Source organism: Lithobates pipiens, unplaced genomic scaffold (assembly GCF_037356315.1).
Source record: "Lithobates pipiens isolate NorthernLeopardFrog02 unplaced genomic scaffold, aLitPip1_a1.2 Scaffold_16, whole genome shotgun sequence".
Taxonomy (NCBI): domain Eukaryota; kingdom Metazoa; phylum Chordata; class Amphibia; order Anura; family Ranidae; genus Lithobates; species Lithobates pipiens.
The window spans coordinates 320,199,936-320,225,251 of record NW_027507748.1 but is presented as its reverse complement, the minus strand read 5'-3'; the positions used below and the strand labels follow the sequence as shown (position 1 = coordinate 320,225,251).

At 44.8% G+C, this 25,316-nt stretch overlaps 1 protein-coding gene across 1 annotated transcript in view; it reads left to right on the top strand.

Moving 5' to 3' along the window:
* The window catches only part of SH3D21 (SH3 domain containing 21), a 173,010-nt gene that overhangs the window by 41,987 nt on the left and 105,707 nt on the right, over positions 1-25,316 (top strand). Inside the window, exons 4-7 of the mRNA XM_077481693.1 lie at positions 3,017-3,129; positions 12,732-12,822; positions 12,988-13,070; positions 14,386-14,449. Of these exons, the coding sequence (XP_077337819.1) occupies positions 3,017-3,129; positions 12,732-12,822; positions 12,988-13,070; positions 14,386-14,449 (351 nt within the window). The remainder of the gene's footprint in view (positions 1-3,016; positions 3,130-12,731; positions 12,823-12,987; positions 13,071-14,385; positions 14,450-25,316) is intronic.

Genomic DNA, 25,316 nt, shown 5'->3' with positions numbered 1-25,316 from the left:
GGTAACCCACGTCAAATTTTTTTTCCGATTACATAAGGGGCGTGTTTTATGAGAAGTGGGAGGGGGCAAAATGGTGGGCGGGGTCATGATGGGCGGGGTCTGGCGCCCCCCCATCCAAAAACTTCACCAGCCGCCACTGCATTCAGGTATACAGCGTAGGCAAGCAAGAGATCGGCCAACATACATCAGCATGTACAGCTAATTAGTCTTGATCACACAATGAGCAGGGCAGAGGGGGGGGAGAAAGGTTTCATCATCATATTAGTTATTGGCTTAGAGCCCAAAGTACAGAAGGGAGTACTACACATTATTACACAAACAGTAACCCCCAATAGTTGGATGTCCAAGGAAGCCACACTTGGACATCATCTGTTCATGTAGCTAAGCCTATTCATAGGAGGCAAAGCATCTACCATGGTCTCCCAGGATGCCACCGTGGGAGACTCTGTCAAAGTCCACTTGAGCAGGATCTCTCTTTTAGCATAAAACAGGAGGTAGGAAATCAACGATTTCAAATTATATGACCGCTGTGCATTATCATGAAGTCCTAGCAAGGCTAAATCTGGCAAGACAGGTAATGAGAGTTGTAGGCAAAGATTTATCAACTCAAAGACCTCTGAGTAAGTATTGAGGTTAGGACACATGCAGAACATATGCAAAAAAGATCCCATGTATCTGACCGCGAGGACAAAAAGAGTCCTGCCCCAGGTACATCCAAGAAAGCATCAATGGGGTATAATAGACCCAATGCAGAAGCTTGACTTGTATATCTGGAGGAGATGACCAGCTTGGGACCCTGTACAAGGGAGGATTTTTAGGCTGCATCTACATGCAAAAACGTGCGCCTCATTTAGCCGCATACAAAAAAAAGTAGGGCCACCCAGATTTCAGAGATGTACGAGCATAAATGCATGTAAATGCATACTACATCCATGCATAAGCCGTAAGAAGAACTGTATGAGTCTAAACTCCTGTATGGATCTAAGTGCGAGTATTTTTATGATCTTCTGCTAGCTCTGCCAGCTAGAACCTGCAATCTGTGCAGAAAATACATAATGCCTGTGTAAATGAAGCCTTAAGCCTCGTTCACACACTCGGATTTTCAGCAGACAAAACCTCAGACTTTTGTCTTAAGGCGTGTGCCTGGATTTTGTCTTGCATACAAACGACAAGGAATTGTTGGCCAACAAACACAAAGGAGTTCTTGGACCAAAAATTGGTTGCTTCATTAATCGTGACCAATTATGTCATATGCCTTTGCTGCGGGAGTTCCAGGAGAATAATCCAGATGATTTTCGGAATAATCTCTGGTTGACGGACCCCTGCTTTCACCAACTCTTGGCATTGTTGACCCCCTATATTAAGAAGCAGGACACATGCATGAGGCTTATATTTTCTATATTTTTGGATGCATAGAATGCACGTTTGGGTTAAGTTCTGTTGGCAGATAGCTTGTCTAATTTTATTTGTTTTCTTCTTTTAATGCACAATAAAAAAAAAATGGGTAGAATAATACTACAGTTTTACTTCAAATGATAGTTTGGGAGTAGGCAGTTACATTTAAAAAAATACAATGTAAAATTGACAAGGGGCACCGACATAGAGGTATATTTGATCTTAGAAAATATGGGATAATGATGTTGTGGTAACTTGCCCAAAAAAAAAAAAAAAAAGCATAATGATATTATTCTTGATATCACTAGAAAACAAAGCCTTTGAAAATGTGTTTGCAATAACTCCATCAGTATCACCAGCAAAGCAGCTTCATTATCATCCCATTAAAGAAGAGAATGTGCGCTGCATTTGGAGATTTCATAATTTGCCACATCACGAATGTTAATTCTCCATTACGAACGCTAGTTTACAAGACCGACTGCTTCTGGCTCATCCTTGCTTCCAAGCATGTGATTTTGTACTTCGTACTTTTGTCTGACTGACTTGTGTACACACACTCAGAAAATCCGACAACAGACATTGGTCCGTGGAAAATTTTTAATCCTGCCATCCAACATTTGGCAAAAGGCATAATGAGCTAGTATGCAGTGCAGAGCTAGTGCATACTAGCTCATTATGAAATACTGTCCATAAGCCACTTATTAAAGGAGTTAGCAAGGAATCGCCTGAAAAGTTTAGCACTCTGTACTTTGAGTGCTGCTGGAGTGTGAAGCTTCCCAGACACAGTCCAGTGTGAATAATGTGTCTGGGTTTAAGGCAGAATGAAACCCAGACACACGATTCAAAACCTGGACTGTCTGGGTGAATCCTGGACAGGTGGCAATCCTACAGCAGCAGGGGTTCCTGAATTACAAGTTTGGCTGAATAGTACAGGTATGCCCCACTTTTAAGTACACAATGGGGTTTATTAACTCAAGCTGGAATGTGCAAAATCAGGCTCACATCTGCATAGAAACCAATGAGCTTCCAGGTTTTATTACCAAAGCTTAATTGAACAAGCTGGTGTTAGAAGCTCATTGGTTTCTATGAAGAAGTGAGCCTGGTTTTGCACTTTCCAGCTTTAGTAAATAAACCCCATTGTGTACTTAAAAGTGGGGTATGCCTGTATTACAAATTCTTTGACACTGCTTTTCTCAGCCAGGGTTCTGTGGAATTTTAGGGTTCCTTTAGCAATGAAAAATGTCTGACTCTCAAATATGTAAACACTGACACCAATGATTTTTTTAAAGTATCTGTTAAGGGGGATTCTTCTTATTGTGCACAAATGTAAGGAGCATTCTTGCTGTGGACCATCATGCTAATGTACCATGAGCTGTAGATATAATAACTGTTAGCAGGGGCTCCCTGAGACCATAAAGTTCTTTCAAGGGTTCCCTTATGTTAAAAAAAGGTTGAGAAAAGCTGCTTTAGAAGGTGAAAGTATTCCAATATACAGTATTTTAGCTGTGTTTTTTACTGCTTGCTTGGAGTTTATCTTGGATATATTGCTTCACAGCAACTGAATATTAAATGAGGTCTTTTGAATTTAGTATCTCTCAACTTGAAATGTATATTTTTACAGTTACCCTTCAAAAGAAGAAGCAGCGATGGTGTCGGGCAGAGTATTCGTACAACCCAGGGAAGCCAGATGAACTGGAGCTTGTAGCAGGGGAAGTGATCGAAGTCCTGGAGGAGGTGAGGCCATTTAACCACTTCCCTACCGCGCATAGTGATATGACGCCGGCAGGTACCCTTTGTGCCTCCGGGCTGCCGGGCTCCGGGCTATGACGTCTTTTACTTCCTGAGCCCCTAGGGGGCAAGTGTGCGCGTGCCCGCCACATCGGCACCCACGATTGCCTGTGAACACAGCAGGACTGTGGATCTGTGTGTGTAAACACACAGATCCACGTCCTGTCAGAGGAGAGAAGACCGATGGTGTGTTCCCAGTACAGAGAAACACCAATTGGTCTCCTCCACTTGTGAATCCCCTCCCCCTACAGTTAGAATCACTCCCTAGGATACACATTTAACCCCTTCCTTGCCCCTCAGTGTTAACCCCTTCCCTGCCAGTCACATTTACACAGTAATCAATGCATTTGTATAGCTCTGATCGCTGTATAAATGTGAATGGTCCCAAAATAGTGTCAAACGTGTCCGAAGTATCCGCCACAATATCGCAGTCATGATAAAAATCGCAGATCGATGCCATTAGTAGTAGGAAAAAAAATGCCATAAATGTATCCCCTAATTTGTAGACGCTATAACTTTTGTGCAAACAAATCAATATACGCTTATTTCGATATTTTGCGATATGTAGAAGAATACATATCGGTCTAAACTGGGGATTTTTTTTTTCATGGGCTATTTATTATAGCAAAAAGTAAAAAATATTGTCTTTTTTCAAAATTGGTGCTTTTTTTTTATAGCGCAATTTTTTTTTAAAACTGCAGAGGTGATCAAATACCACCAAAAGAAAGCTCTATTTGTGGGGAAAAGAATTATCAAAATTTCATATGGGTACAATGTTGCATTACCACGTAATTGTCATTCAAAGTGTAACAGTGCTGAAAGCTGAAAATTGGTCTGGGCAGGAAGGGGGTGAAAATGCCCTGTATTGAAGTAGTTAAAGCCTAAACAATTTGCCCTTTAACTTTTGTTGACTATTCTTTTAGCAGGTCATCTTAATATTTACTGCTAAAGCCTTTTATTGGGATTTTTGTTCATAAATTAAGAATAATGATATGTGTCAGTTATGACTAGTAGGCAAAATACCACTTTGACATTTTTAAGTGATTGCACATTTTTCTGAAGTAACTAACTAAGGAGATTATATTTTTTAAGGGAATGCATGCTATTAGTCACAAAAATACTACTTCTTATCCTGTCAGCCAATCTAGGCCTAATTTAATTGAGACCAAGCTTGGCAGAAAATATTTTCATCCAACATTGAATACATGAAATTGGAGGGTACATAGTTTCTGGTCTGAATGCATAACCTGGGAATGATGTGAGATTCAAGAACCAACAAGGATGAAATATGAGGTATACTGTATCCAGGGGCGGATCCAGAGTCTAGTCTCGGGAGGGGCACTTCTATAAAATATGTTTTTTTGGGGGCAATTTATATGGGAAATGGCTGGTATTGGCACTTCAATCATTACGGCACCATGGTTGTTATGGTGTCAGGATGATTGAAGCACATTATTTCTATTAATACATTGTAATATAAAATTAAATGGTTCAACTCACCATAATGCAGAATCAATGGGAGCCCTGAGGGTGTCTTTCACCATGTCGCCTGCCACCAAATGCGGATTGTCACTTGCCACGTCACTTGTCACCAAATGCGGATTGCTACTTGCCATGTAGCCTGCCACACATTGCGGATTGTCACTTGCCACGTCACCTGCCACACATTGCGAACTGTCACTTGCCACATAGCCTGCCACACATTGCGGATTGTCACTTGCCACGTCGCCTGCCACACATTGCGGATTGCCACTTGCCACGTAGTCTGCCACACATTGCTAATTGTCACTTGCCACGTCACCTGCCACACATTGCTGATTGTCACTTGCCACGTAGCCTGCCACACATTGCGGATTGTCACTTGCCATGTCGCCTGCCACACATTGCGGATTGCCACTTGCCACGTCACCTACCACACATTGCGGATTGTCACTTGCCACGTCACCTGCCACCCATTGCGGATTGACACGTAGCCTGCCACACATTGCGGATTGCCACTTGCCACATAGCCTGCCACACATTGCGGATTGTCACTTGCCACGTCATCTGCCACACATTGCAGATTGTCACTTGCCACATAGCCTGCCACACATTGCGGATTGTCACTTGCCACGTCATTAGCCACACATTGCGGATTGTCACTTGCCACATAGCCTGCCACACATTGCAGATTGTCACTTGCCACGTCGCCTGCCACACATTGCGGATTGCCACGTCACCTGCCACACATTGCTGATTGTCACTTGCCACGTCGCCTGCCACACATTGCGGATTGCCACTTGCCACGTCACCTACCACACATTGCGGATTGTCACTTGCCACGTCACCTGCCACACATTGCGGATTGCCACGTAGCCTGCCACACATTGCGGATTGTCACCTACTGTGTCACTTTTCTTCTAAGGTGTTCTTTTGTTGAGTCTAGAGTGTAGATAGGCAGCAGAGAGATGATGTAATCTCTCTGCTGCACACAGCTTCCTGCACAGTGAGGGCGGAACTGGAGGGATGCAGTGCAGTGAGAGATGATGTCATCTCTCTGCTCCCCTGCCCGCTGGCTTCCTGATTGGCCAGCAGCCCTCCTAAGCCTCCCAGCTGCCCCCCCTCACCCGTCCACTCTGCACAGTCACCCGCGGAACCGGTCGTGCTGGCACCCGCGGAAACCGGCCGCGCTGGTACCCGCGGAACCGGCCGTGGGTACCCGCGGAACCGGCCGCGCTGGTCCCCGCGGAACCGGCCGCGCTGGTCCCCGCGGAACCGGCCGCGGGTACCCGCGGAACTGGCCGCGATTGTACCCGCGGAACCGGCCGCGCTGGCACCCGCTGGGCATATTCTCGGAGGGGGCAATTGCCCCGTTGCCCCCCCCCCCCCCCTGGATCTGCCGCTGACTGTATCTTCAATGGCAACTCAATTCAGACACTTTTGTATAGCTGAAATAAGGTAATATTTGTTAAAATAGACAATGACTGATGATTTGAGTTAGACTTTCCTTATGTAGCCAAGTCCTGGGCCTCTCCAGGCCTAATGGTGTCCTTCAGAGTTAGGGGCAGCTGACATCCTACTATGTAGAGTAGGTTACGAGGTATGGTGGGTGTAATGCAAGGTGGATTCATGAGCGCCAGACACTTCTTGAATGCAAAGAGATTTAATGTCTCTTAAACAGAACTGTGGGAGAGAGGGTTTAGGGCCAGGACACCCTTTAGTAGTTGCAATGTTAATTGGCAGACTCTGAGACTTCTATAGGTAGACAGCCACGCAGGGAAAGGCATCCAGCAAGACACTACGTCTGCATAAGTAGAACCGTTATATCCTATGGCAACAGTCTTGTAACAGTTTCTAACACAAGTCGTAACAAACTCCTTTACTTCCTCTACAACCTCCTCTTGTAGATCTTCACTCAACTGAGCTCTCAGTCTCTCTCATTAGACTTGCTGATCCACTGCCACTGGATCCCCCTGAGCTCTTCCAATCTTCTTGCACAGAATCTTCCTCAATCGTCACCCCCACATCCCTGCTGGGTCCCTAGCTTGGCACTCACAGATACTCCTCAAGCATCACCCCGCTAGCCTGCTCAGTTCCTGCCTTGACACACAATACTGCTCTGCAAGCAAAACCCCCACTGGCTGGGTCCCTGGCTTGGCACCTGCTGAAGTTTCCCAATTCTTCACTGTCTTCGTTTGGTGAGAACACTGCTCTGGTACTTGCTTCACCTACTCACAGTGGTCCCTGGTAATAAGTGGATGGTCCTTTAGTGGCAACAGCTTCCCCTCTACCTCTGACCACGACAGGTTCTCCGGCCGGCAGACTGGTTGGACCAAAAGCCGCAGTCCCAACCCTACGCTGATCTAATGCCCCTGGATAGGCCCTCAGACAGTCTAGCAGCCAGATGCCCCTGGGATAGGACTCAGGTCTATGGCCTAGCAGTCCGGGGTAGTACAACACACATCAACCCAGACAGCCGTTCAGGTGGCACAGAACTCCGATCACCTCATTCCCCTCAAATAAATAGGCTTTCCCAGCAGGCCAAGGGACTCAATAAAATCCCTGTCCATTGGCTGAGATAGCCCATATACTCCTAATCTGTCCTTGCAGTGGCCTTGTCTTATCTAACCAGGTACTCAGCCACCTAGCGACAGAAGAGAGAAGTGCAGCAATTCCAGAATTAGGGAGAAGTCAGTTGACCTCCTAGCAATTGGCCAAGTCAACTATCACTTGGCAAATACATTTAAGAGCAACCCTGCCTAAACATAAGGGTGCTTCACTTATAATCCAAACTGGTATTTTAATGTACAGTAGACATTTTTTAGTAGACTAAACCAGTGTTTCTCAACTCAAGTCCTCAAGGCGCCCTCAGATGAAACAGCTGTGGTAATAAATAAGGCAGTGAAACTGATCAAATCACCTATGCAAAATAATGGAGAGCCTGAAAACATGACCTGTTGAGACACCTTGATGACTGGACTTGAGAAACACTGGTCTAAACAACTAGAGGCTACTAACTGTCACAGATTCTAGTAAGCTGCCTGTACCACCATGCTCTTGTCCCCATCTGCGTCCTGGAAATTAGAGTCAGGACAGCTTACAGCTATTCTCAGTATTAGGAATTGTTGCCCAGACACATCGGGAATGGACTCCCCACCCCTGTACCTCCCCCAGCAGTTTTACAGCCACTCTCCTGCAGGCTGCTGCTTGAGTGGGTGGGATAGGGATGTGCCTGTCCTCTGAGATTGCGGCCACCTGGAAAAGGGAGGTGTGAGTAGCTGAGCAGAGGAATTGAGCAAATGTGCCTGGAGTTAAGATCATCTATCAGTACATCATGGATTTGTTTACAGGCACCTCTGTGCTAAGTCGGAAGAGTTACTGCAGCTTAGCACAGAGGTGCTGTTAGCTGACAAATGGGATGGCATCTCCTTTTCATGTAACACTGAGAAATTGGGCTCATTAAAGCATTCCCAGTGTGTGCCCTCCCTACCATTCTGGTGTGTGCCCTCTTGACCTTTTTCGGTGTGTGACCTCTGTACACTGCCCTAAATACTACTGACCTCTGTACACTGCCCTACATACTACTGATATCTGTACACTGCCCTACATACTACTGACATCTGTACACTGCCCTACATACTACTGACATCTGTACACTGCCCTACATACTACTGATCTCTGTACACTGCCCTACATCCTACTGACCTCTGTACGCCGCCCTACATCCTACTGCCTTTTGTACACTGCCCTACATACTACTGACCTCTGTACACTTCTCTACATATGACTGACCTCTGTATATTTCTCTACATACTACTGACCTCTGTACACTGCCCTACATACTACTGACCTCTGTACACCACCCTATATTCTACTGACCTCTGTACACTGCTCTGCATACTACTGACCTCTTTACACTGCTCTACATACTACTGCCATTTATACACTGCCCTACATACTACTGACCTCTGTACACTACTCTACATACTACTGACCTCTGTACACTGCCCTGCATACTAATGACATCTGTACACTGCCCTACATACTACTGATCGTTCTACACCACCCTACATACTATTGACCTCTGTTCACTGCCCAACATCCTACTCATCTCTGTACATTGCCCTATATACTACTGACCTCTGTACACTGCCCTACATCTTACTGACCTCTGTACACTGTTCTACATACTACTGCCATCTGTATACCTTCCTACAAACTACTGACCTCTGTACCCTGCCCTGTATACTACTGATCTATGTACACTGCCCTACATACTACTGATCTCTGTACACTGCTCTACATACTACTGACCTCTGTACACTGCCCTACATACTACTGATATCTGTACACTACCCTACATACTACTGCCATTTGTACACTGCCCTACATGCTACTGACCTCTGTACACTGCCCTACATCCTACTCACCTCTGTACACTTCCGTACATGCTAGTGACCTCTGTACACTGCCCTAACTGCTCAGGCTGCATCCGTGTGAACCCAGCCTCACAGTGACATTTGTATTATTACATTTTGCTAATATTACTTCATGTTTTCCTTACTCTTTATTGAAAAGTTAAACAAATAGCACCAGACCCATAGTGTTATCTTAGTAATAATTTTATCTTAACATGTTGGTGTTGGTGAAAATGATCTGGTTCCCAGACAGGCAGCTTCTACACCCTAGCAGATCCATGGTTTCCTTGGCTTGCACTTCACTGAACTCTTTCTAATTGAAGTAGCCATTCCTGAGGACTGCTGACCAAAACTGAACTGCATTTTCCAGATGAGCATAAACCAGCAGGAACCTCTAGCAACCAATCTGTTAGCAGTAATGATGTATTGTAACCTCTAGAAACCAATCAGTGAACGGTAATGATTAGCAGCAACCTATAGCAACCAATCAGTTAACAGTAATGATGTGAGTGGTAAGTATATGCAGTAACCTCTAGCAACCAGTTAGTGAGCCTGGGCCAATCAGCAAGTGTGGACCAGTTTTTATGTTTACATTATTAATTTTTTTTTTAGATATGTCTATCTGTGCGTGTGTTTGTTTTTTGGGATGATGAGGTGGAAAACAATATTGCAGGGGGGGCAAGAAAATGTTTTCCCAGGGTCCAATCAATGTTAACCACTTCAGTCCTGAAAGTATTTGCCCCCTTAATAATTACAACAATTGCGCGGTTGTGCGACGCTGTACCCAAACAAAATTGACAGTCCTTTTTTACCCACAAATAGACTCTAAAATTGCACTGATCAATGTAAAAATTACACTGGCAGGGAAGGGGTTAACATGGGGGGGCGATCAAGGGGTTAAATGTGTTCCCTGGGTGTGTGCTAACTGTAAGGGGGATGGGCTCACTGGGACATGACAGAGATCACTGCTCCCTATTACTGGGAACAGAAGATCTCTGAAATATCATTAGGCAGAACAGGGAATTACCTACTTTTCATAGGCAGTTGACTGTTCTGCCTCTGTACACAGCTATCGCGGGTCACCGGCGAACATCGAGTCCCGCTATCCTCCTTGCACAAACCGGCGTACACCTACAGCAGTTTGCGCAGGAGAGCCGACCTGCCGTAGTATAATGACGGCAGTTGATCGGCAAGAGGTTGTAGACGGCACTGCCTTGCACTATTTAATTGAAGGTAAATCTAAAGGAAATTGAACAAGAACATTATATAATGTATAACCGGCTTTTGACTTTTAATCAAAACCGATTACTAAAATGAATTAAAGTCCTAGAACTGCACACTCGCATAATTACTACATTTACCTTCCTCTCCCCTATCTTTGGTTGTGGACAGGGAGCTACAGAGCAATCATTCAGTGTTTGTAGGCATTACTAGGTGGAACTCAAAGATGACACTGCCTTCAGGAATACCCATAAGCTGTGTTAAGCCTGGTACACACTATAAGGTTTGTTTTTTTCGTACAACCCCGAGAATTGAATGAAAAAAAACCTGACAGCGCAGGTCGCTGTACTAACGATCTGACGTTAGTACATCGATCTTCCCTGCTGAGTTGTTGTGCTCTAACCCCCCCCCCCGCCAGAACACTCTGGTAAGCGCTCTCAGCCATTGGCTAAGAGCGCCGAAAGGCTGTCTTCACCTAGAACGGCTGCCATACATACAGGCTGAATGTCAGCTGGTTTTTATTGAACTGACCGATGTCACCCAACATTTGGCCCTTGTTTACTAGGCTTTAGTCACATAATTGCATCACCCCTGTAGTCTATGGAACTACAGAAGTGCTGAACTTGAGAGGGTTTGAAGTCAACATCGGGACAGGAAATAGCTCTGCGATAATATAAAAATATACTAAAGCCCATACAATGAAGTATTTTTTTTTTGATGGATCATTATTGCATTCATGCAGATTAGCAGAAATATTTGGCAAATAGAGGATCGCTATCAGGATAAACTCTGCTAGAGCAGATAATCAAATATTTATTTTATTTAGCAGGTTTAATTGCTGAGGACTTTAAAGGTTAGGCTTACTTCTTTACTTTAAATGGATTAAGGGACTGTAAGGTTGGGGGCTTAGGCTTAGGTAGCATTAGGGTTCAAGTTGTTGTTGACACATGCAAATTGGTAGTCCTAAAAAGTTTGGGTTGTTTTGTATTTGAACTGCTGTGCTGCTGGCCAACTTGTGTAAAGTGTTTAGAACTGATATGGCCGCTACTTCCACCAGACAACTCATGTCTATCTATGGTTGATAAAAGAATCAGGTGGTGCAGAGAAAACTACCTAAAAAGCCCTTTTCACTTTGAAATGAATCAGATTGGGGTGTTTCTGTTGTATTTTGGTCAAGCTAAGGGTAAAAGATAAAAAAATCAATTACACATCCAAAATATGTGATACCAGAACAATCCTACTGTTCTATAACACTACATACATTTTAAAGGCACCACATACTGTACATTTTAAAGTCAAGGTTCTAACTTTTTTGGTGGGAGAAGGATTGCTTGGGTGTCACTAGTTTTTTACACTTTTCTTTTTAATCAACTTTATTGCTGTCACATAAGTTATTTTTATTGCGACATCAGGGGTCTATTATACCCCTGTTGTCTCCCGTGCCCTCCACTGAAGTTAATGACGCACAAATCATGCTCCAGTAGCTGTTTCCCTTGCCAAAGCTGCTGGCAAAAGTGACAGTGGAAACTGGAAGTGATACATATCGCTTCTGTGTTCTTACTAGATAGGATAGATCAGCAAATGGAGGATCATTGGTCTCTCTCCTCTCTACCTGATGACTCCTACAGGGGTCAAGAAAACTGGCGGGGAATGAGCCAGATCACATACACATGAAAGCCAACAGTCAGCTTGTGAAGTGTGCACACATTACCAACTGCTGTAGCATCTGAGTGTGTGTAAAATCCCCCACTGCTGCAAACGTAAGTACAACACCTGTGGCAGAAAAAAGGTTAATCCTAAAATCCAGTCTTACCTTTAGTTTTGTATAGTTATACAAGCTCCTCCCCAGTACTGACATTGCTTACTCTGATATAACTGCACACTGTAGGTTTCTTAGAAACTAAAGCAAGCTAGATAGGCCCTGCCTCATTTCCTGGCTGGAGGATGACTAACATTTAATAACTCATTTCTCCCGAGTGTGACAGTTATTGACCTGACACTTTTATTCATTGGATTTCATATCTTTCAAATAATGGAGATTCAGTAGTGTAGTCTGCTAAGAAGTGCTTACTCTTCCAATCTGATATCCACCCATGAAGGCATTTTCATATTTGCATAGCTCTTCCCAAACGAGGAAGGGGTGGGCAAGGGAATCAGGGAAGGCTAAATATTAGATTAAACTTTAGCTTTAAATATAGCTTACTCTACAAATATTTAAATTTAATATAAAAAATAATTTAGGACAAGCATTTAAAAAAATAAACTACAATAGAAATACTTTTTATGTAAAAAAAATACTTTTTATGTACACTACAATAATAGCTCAAAATACTGTAGGTGCCTAATAGAAATACAATACGTTTTCTTTCCCTTTAAAACATATTTGAGATAATCACCTTTTGTTTTTTTCCTGTGACTTACATTACACAGATTGAAGATGGTTGGTGGCTGGGTAAAAATGGAGAGCTAGTAGGAGCTTTTCCATCCAACTTTGTGCTGGAACTTTCTGAACCACCACCAGGTAAGGGTTTTACCCAAAATAAGGTATTTCCATAAAATTGTTGAACAGACTTTTATCGCCGAACAAGGAGAAAAAATTACATGACATACATACTTTTACATTTTAGAGCATGCAGCTTTTTTTTTTAACATGTTTAAAAAATTTCCATTTTTTTATCTTGTGTAGAGAAGATTGCAAATTTTAAGAAAAACAATAAACAAAGACCGAAGATGACTGATATAAATTTTAGTCCTAAGGAAGAAGAGACGGTAAGACAGTCCAGAAGTGCCTACCTAGAAGTAAATATATTTAATATGGGTATGAAGTAATTATTTTTTAAAGATTTTTTTTCTAAAACTGTGGCCTTGTTTTCAGTTGTCATCGTAAAAAACATGCATTGTTCTCAAGTATAGTCAAATTCCAAGTGCCCAAATACTCATCATGAAGAAGTTATTTCACTACTGTTTAACTGGCAAAGTTTAACTAATACAATACTTAAAGTGGGACTATGAGCAAAAATCAAAACTGACAAACATAATGTAATCAGTTTGCCAGGACCTGGACCACCTGCTGGTGGAAGTGTGCTTCCCAGAGCAGAAGTTTGTAGATTTGGTGTGCACCAGAGGGTGTCTCTCAGCAGCCAGCAGATCCCAGTTATAAGTTTCCACCTGATACTGGCTGCTGGGAAGGTATTTAGGCCTTCCCCTACTAGTGCCTCTAACTACAGTGTTTTGCTGCTGCCAGTTTCTTTTTGCCATTGATCCCATTCCTGCCCTGTACCTTGCTGCTTTGTACCTGCTCCCCCTTGTTCCTGATCACAGTTTTGGTTCCCCTTCCGATCTGCTATCTGCACCTCCCTTTAATATGCCTCAGGCTAAGTCTTTGGTATGGTAGCTGGAAGATGACTCAGCTTACTTTTATTCAACAGACATTAGATATTAATGGCCGTGTGTTATTTTGAGGGACAGCAAATTTACACTGTTATACAAGCTGTACACTTACTACTTTACATTGTAGCAAAATGTAATTTCTTCAGCGTTGTCAAATGAAAAGATATAATAAAATATTTACAAAAGTGTGACTTTTGTGCGATACTGTAAGTACAAATAAAAAATGTATCTGTGTCTGTAGTGCATGTTCAAACCTTAATACCATATATAATAACATGTTATTCGATTTTTATTCCAAGAGTATATAATGAATTTGGAAATTCTAGAGAAATGCTTAAATAATACATTACAATTTAAACCCATTTGATTTTAGTCAACTAAAATAATGAAGATTTTAGTTGACTAAAATGTACCGGAGGTTTTAGTCAACTGAAATATGACTAAACTAAAACAATTCAGATGGCTAAAATAAGACTAAAACTAAAGTGGCATTTTAGTTAAAAGAATGACAAAAACTAAATCAAAATTTGATGTCATAATTAACGCTGATGAAAATGAAAAGGGTTTTTTATTTTTATTTTTTTTGTTTAAAGATAAATATTAATTTCACTTGCCATTACAAGGTTTGCAGTCTCATGTGTTTTTAAAATGGGTGGATTTTAGTATGTAATTAAGATTGCTTATCTTGTTTCAGGTGAAACGAGGAGATAAAGCTGAAGTGAAACAAGTAGATAAAGCTGAAGTAAACAATGAAAAAGGTAAAGAATAAAAAAATGTGTAAAATTAAAACCCAGCTCAACTCATAAACTGGTGAACTGGCCATAGACAGATTTCAATTTTATCGGTTCAGCAGAGACTTGTCATTGTGTGGCCGTCGCTGCTGAATCGGTAGAATTTCAATCCCCCCAACCAACCCTGCTGGGCCGCTGTCAAAATACAGTGGCCCAGCAAGGGTGGCGAATATTTCTTTATCCACCTAATTTGTGTAGATGGAGGAATCTGGCCATGTTTAAGCTGGGCATATACTGGTCAAAATTTGGCTGATCTAACAGGGACCAGCCCAGCCACATTTCCATCAGTTTTTGGCCTGCCCTGCTTTGCAGAAATTTCAGATGGTCAGCATCTTCAGCCATTGATCAGTGTATCGTAATTCAATGTCCCAGCAGGGGAAAGCTCCATATACCTTTTTTGTGTGGATGAAGGAATCTGTTGTCCACATGAAAAAAACTACAGCAAGTTGTATTCACTCTTATTATTATTATATTTATTATTTATTTCTTGAAAGGCTAGGGGAGTGCCTAGTTTGTAAACATTGCAGCTGCCTCTTGTAAGTCCTTCCATAATGCCATCAGAGACATGATAAATATCATTCAAATATACTTAGAAATTGTTTGCTTTTAACATTTGATTTTGGAATGAATGGAATTTTCTGAACGAAAACCATTCAGCTATCTTTCATCTTTTTTCTCATTGACATTATGGTGGAAAACACCAATTTTTCCCCACCAATGATAAGTAAATCAAACAGCATTTTGAAAACAAAGATTTTCACACAAAATTCTACAAGTGTAGAGATGGCGTTGCGGTTCGCCCGGCGGTCGGTTCGCGGTGAACTTTGCTCGTTCGCCAAACCGGCGGACTTCTGGCGCTGTTCACTGCGGACATATTCGTTTACATTGTGAAGAACTTTGACCCATGACACATCCATCATGGGGTACAGGACAGCCAATTGAGACATTTCAGCACATGGACATACCCCCTACCTTATAAATAGACCTGATCTGGCGGCCATTTTACTTTCTGTCTTTTGTTAGTGTAGGGAAAGGACGCTGTGTGGAGCAGGGACAGTCAGTCTAATCACTAGCTATTACTATTAGGTCCACAAAAGTCCTTTTAAGGACTGGTATAGGTGTACAGTATATAGGGTTGTAATACACTTATAATATACTTTCTTTCAAATATAGAATGCATATTATAGTGCACTGCTGTGCTGCTGAGTGCTGACCGATTCTGCAGCTGTCTTTTCTCAGTGTAGGGAGGGACAGTTTGGTGTTTGGAACAAGGACAGTCTGCAATTCACTAGCTACTAGGTCCACAAAGGTCCTTTTAAGGACTGGTATAGGTGTACAGTATATAGGGTTGTAATACACTTATAATATACTTTCTTTCAAATATAGAAAGCATATTATAGTGCACTGCATACAGCGCTGACCGATTCTGTCGTTTCTCAGTGTAGGGACAGTTTGGTGTTTGGAGCAGGGACAGTCTGCAATTCACTAGCTACTAGCTAGCTACAATTAGGTCCACAAAGGTCCTTTAAGGACGGGTATAGGTGTACTATTTGGTGTGCAGTATATAGTTGTGTAATACACGTATAAAATACTTTCAAATATAGAAAGCATAGTATAGTGCATTTCCACTGTGCTGCATTGTGACTGCTGAGCGGTTCTGCAGCGATACTACAAAGAGTGACAAACGCAATTAGAAAAAAGTATTATAACTGGTGTGATAGACCAGTGGCCCCCCAAAACGACAGATTGAAACGGGGTGTTATATACCTTCTTCCACATACATACTGCACTTCTCTAGAGACTTTTGTCACAGGGTCATTTAAAAAATGACAGGCAGAGGAAGAGGCAGGCCCTTCCGCAGGGGTGGTAGGGGTAGGGCAGGAGCAACAGGCTTGAGCCAAAGTGGCAAATTGCAGAAGGTGCGTTCGATTACGTCAAAGGACGCACCAGACTTGGTTGAGTGGCTCACTCAGCCTTACTCTTCTGCACCCTCCTCATCCTCTCGATCTGCACCCTCTTCACTCTCTGCTGTGTGCACAAAGACACTACCACCAACACCACCACCACCATATACCCTCCGCTTTAGTCACAGGAATTATTTTCCGATCCATCACAAGACATTGCCAATGCGCAGCCATTATTGGCATTGGATCAGGAAGAGGAGGTAGCAACAACCGCCACTCAGCAGTCTGACGACAGTACCCAGATCAGCCCAAGGAGGTTGGTCCCCGGTGTTGCTGCCTACTCCGAGATCTCTAATTATAGCGGTGGTCCTCTCCTATCCTACACCCCCCAGCACAAATCCTCTCCTATCCTACACCCCCCCAGCACCAATCCTCTCCTATCCTATATCCCCCCAGCACAAATCCTCTCCTATCCTACACCCCCCTAGCGCAAATCCTCTCCTATCCTACACCCCCCAGCACAAATCCTCTCCTATCCCACATCCCCCCCAGCACAAATCCTCTCCTATCCCACATCCCCTATCACAAATCCTCTCTTATCCTACATCTCCCCATCATAAATCCTCTCCTACCCTACATCCCCCCAGCACAAATCCTCTCCTATCCTACACCCTACCGCGCACAAATCCTCTCCTATCCTACACCCCACCAGCACAAATCCTCTCCTATACTACATCCCCTAGCACAAATCCTCTCTTATCCTACATCTACCCATCACAAATCCTCTCCTATCCAACATCCCCCCAGCACAAATCCTCTCCTATACCGCACCCCCCCCCCAGCACAAATCTTATCCTATCCTACATCCCCCCAGCACAAATCCTCTCCTATCCCACATCCCCCCAGCACAAATCCTCTCCTATTCTACATCCCCCAGCACAAATCCTCTCCTATCCTACATTCCCCCAGCACAAATCCTCTCCGATCCTACATGCCCCAGCACAAATCCTCTCCTATCCTACATCCCCCCAGCACAAATCCTCTCAAACCCCAAACCTTTTCCCGCCCAGAACAAATCCCCCCCCCCCAAATCTCCCCTCCCAGCAGGATTTAATCATCTCCCTCTACCAAATCTCACCTTCTAGCACAAATATTAGTTCCCCAAAATTCCCCCTCTTAACACAAATCCTCTCCCCAAAACAAACCTGTCACCCCCCCCCCCCCCCTGCCAGATATCCCCTGCCAACATTAATTCTCCCTCCTCCAAACACCCTCTCCCAGCACAAATCCTCTCCCTTTAAATCCTTCCTCTTATCACATATCGACCCCCCCTAACTCTACTCTCCTATCCCAAATCCCATCTCCCCAGCAGAAATCCTCTACCCCCCAATCCACCTTATAGCATTATTCATCTCCCACTCAGAGAAGGTGGGATACCTGGCTAGAGATCCAGGCCAGAATTTCACCTTGCTTAAAAGCTTGTACTGTCAAAACTTTATGTTGTTTTGGATAGAAAGAGGAAGGTTGTAAACCACTGAAAAATGTAGTTCTTTTTCCTGTCTTAATCCCTTTGGGGAGCTTTTGGTGACACAACAGTAAGTAAGAAAAAGAATATCTATAAAGTGAGTGGAATTTCATTCTTAGACAGTTGTCACAAGAACGGTTGTCCCAATCAGGGGTGGATCCAGAGTCTAATCTTGGGAGGGGCATTGCCAAAAATTTGGCGGGCAATTTGTCGGGGCAATGGCTGGTGTTGGCGCTTCAATCATCACAGCACCATGGTTAAAATGGAGTCAGGATGATTGAAGCACATTATTTCTATTATTACATTGTAATATAAAATTAAATAGTTCAACTCACCATAATGCAGAATCAGTGGGAGCCCTGAGCATGTCACTTGCCACCGTCGCCTGCCACCAGATGGGGATTGTTACTTGCTATGTCGCCTGTTATCAGATGCAGCTTGTTACTTGCCACGTTTGCCTGTCACCAGATGCAGATTGTCATTGCCATTGGCCAGTGACAGTGTCCCCATTGTCCCAGAGTGAGGGCGGGCAGTGAGAGATGATGTCATCTCTCTGCTGCCTAGGCCTGCACAGTAATGGCAGTCTTCTTTTAGATGCAGAAATGTGGTGATGCGGGGGGGGGGGGGGTGATAGACAGTGGCTTTCATATTTAGTGGGGGCAGATGGGGTGACAGGGACAAAATTAGGGGGGCAACTATAAAATGCAATTATATATACACACACACATAAATACACAGTGTCTTGAAAAAGTATTGGTGGTTGCAGCCAGGTGGAAGGGAGGACAGGGTGGGAGCAGCCAGGTGGAAGGGAGTACAGAGGGGGAGCAGCCAGTTGGAAGAAAGGACAGAGTGGGAGCAGACAGTTGGATGGTAGGACAGATTGGGAGCAGCCAGGTGGAGGGGAGGACAGGGTGGGAGCAGCCAGGTGAAGGGGAGGACAGGTTGGATGCAGCCAAGTGGAGGGGAGGACAGGATGGGAGCAGGTGGATGGGAGGACAGGGTGGGAAAAGCCAAGTGGAGGGGAGGACAGGGTGGGAGCAGCCAGGTGGAAGAGAGGACAGAGTGGGAGCAGCCAGGTGGAAGGGAGGACAGGGTGGGAGCAGTCAGGTGGAGGGGAGAAGAGGGTGGGAGCAGCCAGGTGGAGGGGAGGACAGAGTGGACGCAGCAAGGTGGAGGGGAGGATAGATTTAGAGCAGCCAGGTGGAGGGGAGGACAGAGTGGGAGCAGCCACGCGACGGATGCAGCCAGGTGGAGGGGAGGACAGGATGGGAGCAGCCGGGTGGAAGAGCTGACAGAGTTGGAGCAGCCAGGTGGAAGAGAGGACAGGTTGGGAGCAGCCAGGTGGAGGGGAGAAGAGGGTGGGAGCAGCCAGGTGAAGGGGAGGACAGGGTGGATGCAGCCAGGTGGAGGGGAGGAAAGATTGGGAGCAGCCAGGTGGAGGGGAGGACAGAGTGGGAGCAGCCATGCGAAGGGGAGGACAGGTTGGATGCAGCCAGGTGGAGGGGAGGACGGGATGGGAGCAGCCAGGTGGATGGGAGGACAGGGTTGGAAAAGCCAAGTGGAGGGGAAGACAGGGTGGGAGCAGCCAGGTGGAAGAGAGGACAGAGTGGGAGCAGCCAGGTGGAGGAGAGAAGAGGGTGGATGCAGCCAGGTGGAGGGGAGGATAGATTGGGAGCAGCCAGGTGGAGGGGAGGACAGATTGAGAGCAGCCAGGTGGAGGGGAGGACAGGGTAGGAGCAGCCAGGTGGAAGGGAGGACAGAGTGGGAGCAGCCAATGATAAGGTCCTGTACCTGTATGGAAGCCTGCATCCCCGCCCCCCTCATCCCCTCACCTGGAGGTAAGTTCTTACCTTGGGAGATATATAGTAGAATCACTGGCACTTTCTCTCTGGCTCCCTCCACACGACAGCCTCGTGGTTCCTCTTCTCCTCCCACAGTCCTCCTCTCCCCTCCTCCCGCTCAGCATGTTGGGGGTTGCAGTGTCATCCGGGATATTGGATCCTATTGGCTACATTCATGGCCATTGGCTGGGAAACTAACACCAAGAGGACTATGGGACATGTAGTCCCAGATACCAGCAGGCCCAGGACGATTTTCCCTGTGAGTGATCCTTCTCTGATTTCTTTAGCATACTCTCGCTATGGGCAGCTGACCATCACTCTGAATAATGCTGTGGATGTTGAAACTCAAAGTCCTAGGCCTCACCACCTATCTCCGTGAATTGCATTGTCCAACCTTCTTCACTGGCCCCGAGAAGCGTTTAATACTGTGGTCCTTTTCATACACAGCATAGAATTTCTGGATTTTGCACTCTCCCAACAACAGTCCATGTTCTACTCACAGAAGGTTGTTCCCAGTCTTCTTCTTCCTCTTTGTTCCTACTTCCTCCTCCTGCGCAATCCAGTACATCCCCGTCTGGGACGTCCTGGTATTTCTCTAGTGTTACATGATGACTTCTGCTCCAGGGGACCCGACCTCGGCCTCCCTGAAATCACCTCCGGCTATCTGGCTCCAGGATTTCTGAACTCCCGGGCCTTCAAGCCTCCTCCCGGAAGTCCCGGGGTCTCTAAGCCCCCGGGCCTCTGATCCCGAACCTCAGGACCTCGAGCCCCATCCTAGAATCTCCTGAGGACATGTGACCCCCCTTTTATGAGAGACCTCCCTCATTCACCACAAAATTAACCATTGGTTAATTTTCTTACATGGGGTTTCCTGCCACTCAGCCCATCCTCTCTGTCCACTGTCAAGCAGAGGAGGTATCCCTGTAGGCTACCACACCCTCTTCTACTCTAACACTTCCAACCCCAAATTCACAACCAGGCCCAACAAAAAGACATGGCCCTGGCCAAATTTACCTATTTCTACATCCTACACTATGAAAAACACCACTAAGCACCTACCAAAAAGGTAGGGGGCGCTACATATATAATATATATATATGTGTGTGTGTATATGTAATTAAAACAAAATACTACTAAATAACATAAAAACATGAAAAAACATATATAAGATAAATTATAACAAATATGAAACCAATAGATAAATAAAGATCTATAATAACCAATAGATAAATAAAAAAATATGCTTACAAGATTTCTGTGAGGAGAAATAAAGAGGGAACGTTACATAAATATTGTATATTTTCAGTCGTACATTTATCAGCTTGGGGGCAGTGGGGGGTCCCCAAATTGGGGAGGGAGGGTGTTGGGAGTTGATGAAAAGAAGGGACCTTAGTGGAATGTAGGAACTGATATGGGGAATTGCTAGGAGTAAGGAGCTAGCTGGGGGGGAGGGATGGATGGTCGAGATGGGGGCTGCTGGGAGGGAGAAGGATAAGGCAGAGTTGAGTGGCAAGAAAAGTTGTTCATTGTTACCTACTGGAGGTGGGATGGGATTAGCGATAAATGAGTTGGCTTGATGTATATGTTTTACACCTTCAATAAATGTATTTTAACCACTTGCTTACTGGGCCTTTAAACCCCCTTCCTGCCCAGACCAATTTTCAGCTTTCAGCGCTGTCACACTTTGAATGACAATTGCGCGGTCATGCTACAGTTTACCCAAATGAAATTGTTATCATTTTTTTTTAACACAGATAGAGCTTTCTTTTGGTGGAATTTAATTGCTGCTGGGTTTTTTATTTTTCGCGAAATAAAACAAAAAGGGACCAAAATTTTGAAAAAAAAAAAACAGTTTCATAGTTTGTTATAAAATTTTGAAAACAGCTATTTTTCTCCTTCACTGATGTGCGCTGATGAGGCTGCAATGATGGGCACGGCTGGGCAGTGATAGGCACTGATAAGGCGGCACTAATGGGCACTGATAGGTGGCACTGATAAGTGCTGATGAGGCGGCACTGAGAGGTGGCACTGATGGGTGGTACTGATGGTTAGCACTAATGGGCACTGATGGTTACCACTGATGGGTGGCACTGAAGGGCACTGATAGGTGGCACTGATAAGCGTCGCTGATAGGTGGCACTGGTAGGCACTGGTAGGTGACACTAATAGGCAGCACTGATCTGTGGCACTGATTATTAGACAGTGATGGGCATTGATTGGCAGCACTGTGAGCACTGGCAGGTGGCACTGTGGGTACTGGTAGGTGGCACAGTGGTCATTGGCTGACAGCTAATCACATGGTAAGAGGCCGGGATCGACCCCTTACTCGAATCTGTGATCAGCCGAGTCTCATAGACTCGGTGATCACAGAGCATGCTGCGCTTGCTCTGGAGAATGTCCAGGGACGGCCCCCAGCAATTAAGGCCCGTGCTGCAGCCGTCTTTCGACTATGGCGGGTGCCAAGTAATTAAACCATACATCTAATGTTGCAGTTTTCTAGAGACCAGGTGCTCCTTCTTTCCTACCCAAGTCTTCCTGCTCAAATGACTACAAGGCTTTATCAGAACAGTAACAGCCCAAGCCACTAAGTGGGTCCACCACCACCATCCATCATTGGGCAAGATTCCGACCCACTGGGAGGGATTGCTTCCCATTTGCCCACACAATCACTCACCCCTGCCTAGTGATTGATTCAGTAAGTCCAGCGCGGTCTACAACACAAACCAGGCAGAAAAGTGTGGTAAACCGAGTGGGACAAAAAGCTAAAAGTCTATATATACACTTTAAGAATAGACGTGTGCTAGAGAAGGAAAAGAGCTAGGTGCAAGGTGGAGCAATAGTGAAAGAGCTGGCCAGAAGGCCCCATGGCTGAGCATCTTCTCTTTGTTTTCATTGAAATCACCCATATAGGAAAAATGTCTGTATGTGACCACAATGAAAATTACATTTGTTGAGTGACTTTTATATGCTCACTGATTTTATAGATGTGTCAGTATTACTGTCATAGGAGGCTAGAAAAGTCTTATTCCGCGTACACACGACCGGACTTAGGTCCGACAGACTTTCGACGGAGTTCTGACAGAGTTCTGACAGACTTTCCGAATGAACGGACTTGGCCACACACAATCACACCAAAGTCAGACGGATTCGAACGTGATGACGTAGGACTGGACTAGAATAAGGAAGTTCATAGCCAGTAGCCAATAGCTGCCCTCGCGTCGGTTTTTGTCCGTCGGACTAGCACACACACGAGCGGATTTCTCAGTAGGAACTGGGTCCGGCGGAGTTCTGTCGGAAAAATTTGAAACATGTTCCATTTCTAAAGTCTGTCAGACTTTTGCAAATCAAAAGTCCGCTGCAGCCCACACACGATCGAATGGTCTGCCGGAATCATTCCGTCGGACTTTTGATGTTGAAAAGTCTGGTCGTGTGTACGCGGCATTATAAACACAAGCATGGTTTAGAATACTCTTTTTATTTCCAGTCTGTATATTCGGGTTGACTTTATCATTTCAAGATTTCTGTTTTTAGCTATTGTACAGTTATGTAACAAAGCCACATGCCTTTCTTAAGATGACGGATCAGTGGTGTCATCTGCGGCAATGCAGCAAAGTCATTACACAAGTAGTGTGGTTATTAGGGCTGGACTGCCAACCAACGTCCTGTTCTTTCATAGCATGGCCTTGAGATTGTGCGTTAGTGTCTATTCTTTTCTTTCCAACGCCATGAGAATACAGAATCACATAATGACCTGGTGTCTGTACCCCAAAAGTAACATTTAATAAATTGCAGCTTACCCATTCTTAGATGTGGTTGCTGAAGTATTTTCTTTTTCAGTTTTTCACCTGGTGATCCTGCTAGTAACATAATCCATTCCTAGGGTGACAATGCTCACTCACTGCATTGTATCTATGGAGGAGCAGTGTTATCACCGTCTGAAAGGAATACAAGACCACATGCTCTTCTCTTCTACATAAGATGAGGGATAAAGCTCTGCAACCCTCAGAAATAAGATAAGAGTGCAGCAAAGGAAATTATTAGCTGACAAGACTTTGGGATGGATCAACAGATATGGTTTCAACCAAAATGTAGCAAATAAGAGAAGTTAAAGTGGTTCTAAAGGCTCAAGTTTTTTTTAACTTAATGCATTGGCTACATTAGGGTAAAAACCTTCTGTGTCACAGGATCACCCAAGCCTTCCCATATACTTACCTGAGCGTGATCTCAATCCAGCACTGTGCATGAGAACAACAACTCTCTCTGCTCTCTCAATCTTCACAGGGCAGATTGCAATAGGAGCCATTGGCTCCCACTGCTGTCAACCAAATCATGTGACAAGGGAGCTGGGGCAGGGTCGAGCCACGCTCTCTATACAGTAGATGCAGACAAGGTGGCTTTGGATACAGCCCACATGAGTGCCCCTATATCAGTGGTTCCCAACCTGGGGGTCGGGACCCCCTCAGGGGTTGATTGACAATTTGCCAGGGGTCACCGAATCACAGGCTGTTCTTGGAGCCCCCACCACTCTCCCAGCCTTTTCGCGGCAGCCCAGTAGGGCTGTCCCTGGAGCCTGTACGTTGCCACCCATTCAGTTCACGGCATGGGTGGGGGGCAGAGACTAGAGGTCAGCTGACTGGTGAAGAATGTGAAGTGGGAGGGGCTGGAGGAGACCCTATCTCCTGATGTTGGCTTAGGTGTCACTGCTGCGAGACACCACAAAGTCAGAGACACAGTGAGTAATACTACCAGTGATTATAGTTGCCATTAAAAGTCCCCACTACAGTTCTCAGATCAGAATATAACCTTGATCAAGAGCACCTAAGTTGGCTGATCAGAACTCCCCCCCCCCAGCACTGCCACTGATCCCACCCCCTACCAGCACTGCCACTCATCTCAAATCTCCGCCAGCACTGCCACTCATCCCATTCCCCCCACCCCCCTACCAAGGAGTAAGAGAAGGAATAAAAATAGAGAATACATGGAAAGGAGAGGAAAAAAGGGGGAGGAACAAAGAACAAAAAACAAAACAAAAAACAAGACATTAGGATAGCAAGAGATAAAAGGGAAAGAAGAACAAAGAAAAGGAGGGGGTACATCCTAAAATGTGCCATAGGGGGATTCAATACTGTATGAGTGAAAGAGACTCAGGGAGTGCTAAATGTCCGTGGGTTAGGGGCACAAATTACTTGCCTTGGGTGCTGATAACCCACACTACGAAAATTTTACTGTAGGTATCCCCACAACTTGGGAAATGTTATCAAGGGGTAACGGCGCTAGAACGATTGAGAACCACTGCCCTATAGGAAGCAGGTTCCTAGGGGGGCATTTTCTCGAAGAGGAGTAGCCAGGAGCGCTGGTGCAGGGCCCCAGAAGCGGAGGATTGGGGCTGCTCTGTGCAAAACTATTGCACAGAACAGGTAAGTATAACATGTTTATTTTTTTAGAAGAATAATAAATAAAGGTTTAAATCACTTATGTTAGATATTAGCTACACTTTAAAGTGGTTGTAAAGTCTTGTTAAAAAACCAAAAAAAACATGTTATACTTACCTCCTCTGTGCAGTT